At 54.5% G+C, this 7,992-nt stretch overlaps 1 protein-coding gene across 1 annotated transcript; it reads left to right on the forward strand.

The window, feature by feature from the left end:
- Positions 1-4,704: 4,704 nt before the first annotated feature.
- On the forward strand, positions 4,705-7,531 carry LOC123143624 (chloride channel protein CLC-a). The gene is made up of 4 exons (XM_044562562.1): positions 4,705-4,975; positions 5,059-5,437; positions 5,527-7,194; positions 7,282-7,531. Exons 1-4 carry the CDS (start codon positions 4,767-4,769, stop codon positions 7,378-7,380), a joined length of 2,355 nt encoding a protein of 784 aa, XP_044418497.1. The 5' UTR covers positions 4,705-4,766; the 3' UTR covers positions 7,381-7,531.
- The last annotated feature ends 461 nt before the right edge of the window (positions 7,532-7,992 follow it).

Raw genomic sequence — 7,992 nt, forward strand, 5'->3', positions numbered from 1 at the left:
TTCTTTTTAGTTAGGAATCTAGTTCAGAATTTCCTGGCTGACTCTCCAGGCTGTTGGACTATGTGACTTAAGTCGTCGGCGTCTGGTGGCCGGACGTATGTACCTTGGAAGTTGTCAAGAAAAGCTTCTTCCAAGTCCTCCCAGCTGCCGATGGAATTTTCAGGCAGACTGTTTAACCAGTGCCGGGCTGGCCCTTTGAGTTTTAGTGGAAGGTATTTGATAGCATGGAGGTCATCTCCGTGGGCCATGTGAATGTGGAGAATAAAATCCTCGATCCATACCGCGGGATCGGTTGTTCCGTCGTATGATTCAATATTGACGGGTTTGAACCCTTCGGGGAATTCATGGTCCATTACTTCATCAGTGAAGCAGAGAGGGTGTGCGGCGCCTCTATATCTGGCTGCATTGCGCCGTAGCTCCGATGGAGTTCGTCTGCGGTTATCGGCTCGGGTGTGATTAGGTTTGTCACGCCAGAATAGGTAGCCATCATCGCGTGTCGAGGGACGTCCTCGCGATCCATAAATCGATCGGGTATGTCCTGCTCTACTATCCAAGGTCTGCCGGAGGTCGTATGTGTGACCCCGAGCTGTTTCGTCTTTATTTTTACGAGGTGGTGGGGCAGGCTGCTATTCGGCCTGAGCTGCCGCTCTATCCCAACCACGTGGTGGTCGGTCTGCCGCACTGTCCCGACCGCGTGGTGGTCGGTCGGCCGTGTTACGCGAGGGGGTATGAGCTCCGGCGCCTCTTCATCGAACTGGGGTAACAACCTTCGCTTTGGGTAACTCTTGGCTGGGCGTCTGAGGCCGTATTCTTCGGCTGCCAGGACATCGGTCCATCTGTCGACGAGCAGATCTTGGTCAGCTTGAAGCTGCTGCTGTTTCTTTTTCAGGCTCCTCGCCGTTGCTATTAGCTGGCGCTTGAAGCGCTCCTGCTCGAGAGGTTCCTCAGGCACGATGAAGTCTTCATTGCCGAGGCTTTCCTCATCCTCGGAGAGCGGACGGTAACTACCGTCCTCCGAGTCGTTGGGCCTGGCCTGTTCGTCGGGGCTGGCTTGCATGTTTTCTTGCTCCTCCTGCTCGGATGTTACCTCAGCAAGGTCTTCATTGTTTTCGGTATCGTCCGGAGTATTATTTTCACCGGTGCCAGCATTGCTGTCTTTTGAACGACGTGACTTAGAGCGGCGCCAAGGACGCCAGCGTTTTTGCTGTGTCTTAGGAGGTTTATTCTCGACTGGATTTTCTTTGTCGTCGTCGTTGGTTGTTTTGGGTGTATCCACCATGTACACATCTTACAAAGAAGTGGTCGTCCAGCGTCCGGTTAAATGGCGGATTTTGGTCTTTCTCCTCATCGGCATCGTCGTCCATGCCGTCGATGTCTTCGGAGTCGTAATCAAGCATGTCGGTTAGGTCCTCGACAGTGGCTATGAAGTGGGTGGCGGGTGGGAAGCAAAATTCTCGATCATCAGCCCCCAGTTCGGACCGGGCAGAGTTCGGCTGTGAGTCCCCCGCCAAGGACAGGCTTTTTAATGAGTTTAGCATATCGTCCAAAGGCGAGTGCTGGAAGATGTCTGCGGCGCTGAATTTGAAAAATCGGTGAACGATCGAGTTCGGCGTCCGCAGGCTCACATGGTTTGGAACTTATAACCAGAGACGAGTCCGGGATTCCGGTGACACAGATATTGTGTGAGGTTAAGTCCATGTGCGGCTCCAACGCCGGGGAGTCTGTGGCCTCCGTGGTGGGGTCGAGCCTCCGATCTTTGGATGCCGCAGTGTGCTCTGGATCTAAGGCCAGAGTGGTCACAAGAGCTATCTCCTGGATGCGGTCTGACGACAGATTTAGGTCATGTTCGTCAAGGTGACCAGGAGCGGTCGCCGCGGTCTCGAATCCGGCGAAGATCAAATCTCCACGGATGTCCGCAACGTAATTCAAGCTCCCAAATCTGACCTGATGGCCAGGGGCGTAGCTATCGATCTGCTCCAGGTGGCCAAACGAGTTGGCCCGCAGTGTGAAGCCGCCGAATACAAAGATCTGTCCGGGGACGAAGGTTTCTCCTTGGACAGCGTCATCGTTGACGATTGAAGGGGCCATCGAACCTTTTGGGGACGGCATAGTGGAACTCTCAATGAAAGCACCAATGTCGGTGTCAAAACTGGCGGATCTCGGGTAGGGGGTCCCGAACTGTGCGTCTAAGGTCGATGGTAACAGGAGACAGGGGACACGATGTTTACCCAGGTTCGGGCCCTCTCTATGGAGGTAATACCCTACTTCCTGCTTGATTGATCTTGATGGATATGAGTATTACAAGAGTTGATCTACCACGAGATCGTAATGGCTAAACCCTAGAAGTCTAGCCTGTATGACTATGGTAATGAGTATATGCCTTTCCGGAGTAAGTCCTCCGGTTTATATAGACACCGGGAGGATCTAGGGTTACACAAGGTTGGCTACGAAGAAAGTAATCTACATATTCGGTCGCCAAGCTTGCCTTCCACGCCAAGGAGAGTCCCATCCGGACACGGGTGCAGTCTTCGGTCTTCGCATCTTCATAGCCCATCAGTCCGGCCCATGGCTAACAGGCCGGACGCCCGAGGACCCCTTAGTCCAGGACTTCCTCACAGGGCGTGGCCGCTCTCCCTATTGCGGTTCAAGGCCGGAGCATGACCCGGGATTGATCCACTGAATCGAGGCCGCTGCCTAGAAATGTGGTCATTGATGACCAATGCAGCCACCACAAGCTATTTGTCATCCAAGGACGAGTCATCCGATGAACAAATGAAGTTGTGGAAAAAATACTCATCCGCACTATCCATGGTACCTTGTGAGCAAAGTGACAAACACCTTGCGGTTGTGGTGGAGACGCGGCTGGGAAGAGCACCTCGAGCTCCCCTACAGGTAGCAGGCAAGGTTGGTGTTGGTGGCCAGCGGCTATGCAGTGCCTGCCGAAAGGTGTTGGGGTCGATGGGCATCACCGGCGGCCATAGCTTCCTAGTACCGGATGCGGTTACAAATAGCCACAAAGCTGGCAAAAACTCATCTGAAATGTGGGCATGGGTTGGCTATGTCTAGGAGTGGTCGTGGTTTGGGTGGCCAGGCTGGAAAGAGAGGAGACGGCCGGAAAAATGGGTGCTGGTGGCGACGGCGTGGGGGGGCAGGGGGGCGCGGTGGCGGGGTGGCTGGGGAAGAGAAAAGGGGGCTGTGTCCCCGACAGGCGGGCTAGAGGAGGACAAGGGCGCGCGTCCCGTCTATCCGCGCGCTGTCCATTTCGACGCAAACGTGACTCAAATTTGGGCAGGTAATGGGTCGAAAGCAGACAAAAAACGGACGTTTGTCCGTTTGCTCCCGCGCGTTGGTTCGTGATTTATGTCCATTTAACTTTAGCCCCAAACGGACGCGGCCGAACCACTTTGGGTCGTGCGTTGGGGTTGGCCTAAGGAGAACATCATCCTTGAGCAGAACAATGGGATTTACCCATTTTAATTGTTCAATAGTGACGCTTATATATAGGCACAGAACATCATCCTTGAACCAGACGATGGGATTTACCCAATCTAATTGTTCAACAATATGCTTATTTATAGGGAGAGAACATCATCCTTGAAACAAACAATGGGACTTACCCATTTTAATTGTTCAATAATTATGCTTATTTATAGGGACTTACCCATTCTAATTGTTCAATAATGATGCTTATTCATATGGAGAGAACATGATCCTTGAACCGAACAATGAGAATTGCCCGTTTTAATTGTTCAACAGTGATGCTTGGCCTCTCCCAGTGCACAAGTGATCAGATAAGCACACCTTTTGGGCATTGGAAGGGTTTGGTCCGTGGAATCCAGTGGACAGTAGCCAGCTGAATTCCTTGGAATCCAGGCGATTTACGTAATTTAACATACGAGCAGTTAGTGAGAATTTGTCCGGCACTCAGAGGCAGAGAATAGACAGCCAACCAGTGGCACAACTGCTGATGCCATGGACCAGCTAATAATTAACCAAATGCGCCCGTCTGAGAGCGAGAGCCCCCTCTGTCCTGAATCTGTCGCAGACAATATCGACACAGATACAGACAAGAGCCATGCCTTTTGTTGGCGCCCATGAGGCCATGCGATGGTTCCATTCATCCACTCCACACCATCCTATTCGTCCATGATAATAAAATTGTTTACCAAGTGGACACCGAATGAGCTGTGTACATTGCACTCCTCCTAAAAGGCAGTGGAAGAGCCTTGCTAGCTCCCCAAAAGGCATGGCCTCTCGAGGCAAGGATCAGTTCTTCAGATTAGTATTGTTTCACTTTTCACAGAAAAATTCTTCAGATTAGTATTATTTCTGTTTTTTCAAAGAAAAGTTCTTCAGATCAGTATGATTGGTCGGCCGTACATACAGAATGGAAAGTACGCATATATAAAATGTCAATTATGTAGAAGACGAAAAAAATTAAGGGGATTATTTGATCCAGTTTTCATTGATAAACGTCTGAGAAATTTTCGTGCAAAATAAAGCCACATAATAATCATATAAGAACCAGTTTGCATCGATAAGGTCCAAATATAAGAGAGGTCGGCGCCACAATCATATATAAGAACCAGGTTAAATTGATAAGGTCCAAATATATTGCGCGGTAAAACGATAGCTCTAATGAGAGATCCCTCCCATTATATAAGAGCGCATTTGCAAGGCAGATTCTGCCATCCTTGACTTGAGATATTCTTGCTTCCGAACTTCAAGAAAAAGAGCCACCGAGCTCTGTTGTTGCCAGGACAGGCATGGAGGAAGAGACGCCTACCATGGCTGGTCCGGGACCGGGACGCAAACACGATAATGGCGTCAACGACCCGGAGGAGGGCCCGGGGAGCGCCGGCGACGGCATCAGCTCCCTGGAGCAGCCCCTGCTGAAGAAAAGCAACACCCTGACGGCCAACCACCTCGCCATGGTCGGCGCCAAGGTCTCGCACATTGAGAGCCTCGACTACGAGTGAGTACTCCGTCCATCAAATGCCCGATCCTCGGATGCAATTAGGCTGGTTGTTTAGTGAACTGAGCATGGTGTGCGTGCAGGATCATCGAGAACGACCTCTTCAAGCACGACTGGAGGAGCCGGTCCACCGTGGAGGTGCTGCAGTACGTGTTCCTCAAGTGGGCGCTGGCGTTCCTGGTGGGGCTCCTCACCGGCGTCATCGCGTCGCTCATCAACCTCGCCATCGAGAACATCTCCGGCATCAAGATGCTCCACATGGTCCAGCTCGTCCGGGACAAGAGGTACTGGGCCGGCTTCTTCTACTTCTCCGGCTTCAACTTGGCTCTCACGTTCGTCGCCGCCGTGCTCTGCGTCGTCTTCGCCCCCACCGCCGCCGGCCCGGGCATCCCCGAGATCAAGGCCTACCTCAACGGCGTCGACACGCCCAACATGTTCGGCGCGCCGCAGCTCATTGTCAAGGTAGCCTTGATTTCTTTCTTCTTCCGCCTGAATGAAATGCGTGACGTGACGTGATGGATGGGTGATGGATTTTTTCGTACGATGGTCAGATCATAGGCAGCATCTGCGCGGTGTCGTCGGGGCTGGATCTGGGCAAGGAAGGCCCGCTGGTGCACATCGGCGCGTGCCTCGCCAACCTGCTCAGCCAGGGCGGCTCCGGCCGGTTCCGCCTCCGCTGGAAGTGGCTGCGCTACTTCAACAACGACCGCGACCGGCGGGACCTCATCACCTGCGGCGCGTCGTCGGGCGTGTGCGCCGCGTTCCGGTCGCCCGTGGGCGGCGTGCTGTTCGCGCTGGAGGAGGTGGCGACGTGGTGGCGGAGCGCGCTGCTGTGGCGCACCTTCTTCAGCACGGCCACCGTGGTGGTTGTGCTGCGGGGCTTCATCGAGGTGTGCCGCGGCGGGCGGTGCGGCCTCTTCGGCGCGGGCGGGCTCATCATCTTCGACGTCGGCGACGTCACCGTCCGGTACCGCCTGGGCGACCTCCTCCTGGTCACGCTCGTCGGCGTCATCGGCGGCGTCCTCGGCGCGCTCTACAACCACGTCCTCCACATGGTGCTCCGCCTCTACAACCTCATCAACGACAAGGGCCGGATGGCGAAGCTGGCGCTGGCGCTGGCCGTGTGCGTGTTCACGTCGGCGGGGCTGTACGTGCTCCCCTTCGCCGTGCCGTGCACGCCGTGCGACCCGGCGTTCGGCGCCGCGTGCCCGGCCACCGGGAGGAGCGGCAACTTCAAGCAGTTCAACTGCCCCGCCGGGCAGTACAACGACCTGGCCACCCTCCTGCACGCCACCAACGTGGACGCCACACGCAACATCTTCTCCACGGGCACCCCCGGCGAGTTCCGGCTGGACTCCCTGCTCATCTTCTTCGCCATCTACTGCGTGCTGGGGCTCTTCACCTTCGGCATCGCCGTGCCGTCGGGGCTCTTCCTCCCCATCATCCTCATGGGCGCCGCCTACGGCCGCATCGTGGCGCTCGTGCTCCAGAGCGCGGTGGCGGCGAGCATCGACCACGGCCTCTACGCCGTGCTCGGCGCCGCGGCGCTCATGTCGGGCTCCATGAGGATGACCGTCTCGCTCTGCGTCATCTTCCTGGAGCTCACCAACAACCTCACTCTGCTGCCCATGACCATGTTCGTGCTGCTCATCGCCAAGACCGTCGGCGACGCCTTCAACCCCAGCATCTACGAGATCATCCTGGACCTCAAGGGGCTGCCCTTCCTAGAACCCAAGCCGGAGCCGTGGATGAAGGACCTCACAGTCGGCGAGCTCGCCGCCGCCAAGGCGCGCACCATCAGCCTCCAGGTGGTCGAGAAAGTGTCCACCGTCCTGGAGGTGCTGCGGAACACCGGCCACAACGGGTTCCCGGTGGTGGACCGGCCTCGGCCCGGCCTGTCGGAGCTGCACGGGCTGGTCCTCCGGTCGCACCTCGTGGCCGTCCTGAGGAAGCGGTGGTTCCTGGCGGAGAAGAGGAGGACGGAGGAGTGGGAGGCCAGGGAGCGGTTCTCGTCGGTGGAACTGGCCGACAAGAACTGCAAGATCGACGACCTCGAGCTCACGCCGGAGGAGCTGGAGATGTACGTGGACCTCCACCCGTTCACCAACACGACGCCGTACACCGTGGTGGAGACCATGTCGGTGGCCAAGGCCGTGGTGCTGTTCCGCTCCGTCGCGCTCCGGCACATGCTCATCATGCCCAAGTACCAGGGCCCCGAGGTGAGTCCAATCAACTCCAATGGCTTTCCGATCATCAACAACCTTGCACACATTTGGATTTGATGATGGATTGATTTTGGTGTGCAGATATCTCCGCTTGTGGGGATCTTGACGAGGCAAGACCTGCGGGCGCACAACATCCTCGGCGCATTTCCTCACCTGTCAAAGAAGAGCAAGGCACACTAAAGCTCAAGCTGAGGCTGAAAGCTACTAGCACCATTTTTGAGAATCTGGATTGCTAAATCTCAGTTGATTGAGACTTGTCTCGGTCCATGGCTCCATGCTATATTCGTGAGATCTTCTGTGAAGATCTGTGCAAAAAGTTTTTTTTGTGTAATTTGAATGAGACTTGATTAAGTCTTAGTTGACTAAAATTTAGGAGGTAAATACACCGGCAGTCACAGAATTTGCACGCGGCGGTCAGTTTAGTGTACAAACTTGCAAAATACGTGTTTTGGTTATCAAACTTGCACGGACGTGCAAATACGGTCACATTCTACGGTATCTAGCCGAACGTGGGGCCCACTGGCTGGTAGGGATTGTTTGCTGGGCGCACGTTGGATTTTCTTGCAGAAAACTCCCTTGCATTTTTAATTTACATAGAAGCCCCGCAAATAAATTAAAAGAATGTTAATCAGGGGCTAGCGTGCACTGGTATTTTTCACAAGCACCCTTGCATTTTATTTACTTACTATGTAACAAGCCGATGAAATAAAATGAAAAATGGTTGTTGGCAAAGTTCGAACCAACGACCTGCTTCTAGTTGCAGCATAAGGATAGCGGCCAGATCAGCTTGTT

This window comes from Triticum aestivum, chromosome 6D (genome assembly GCF_018294505.1).
Source record: "Triticum aestivum cultivar Chinese Spring chromosome 6D, IWGSC CS RefSeq v2.1, whole genome shotgun sequence".
Taxonomy (NCBI): Eukaryota; Viridiplantae; Streptophyta; class Magnoliopsida; order Poales; family Poaceae; genus Triticum; species Triticum aestivum.

Bases quoted from the DNA above. Each gene is read 5' to 3' on its own strand.
- LOC123143624 (XM_044562562.1), top strand. From the start codon at position 4,767: ATGGAGGAAGAGACGCCTACCATGGCTGGTCCGGGACCGGGACGCAAA. The intron at 5,438-5,526 runs GTAGCCTTGATT...TACGATGGTCAG, and splicing joins CGCCGCAGCTCATTGTCAAG to ATCATAGGCAGCATCTGCGC. The intron at 7,195-7,281 runs GTGAGTCCAATC...TTTGGTGTGCAG, and splicing joins CCAAGTACCAGGGCCCCGAG to ATATCTCCGCTTGTGGGGAT.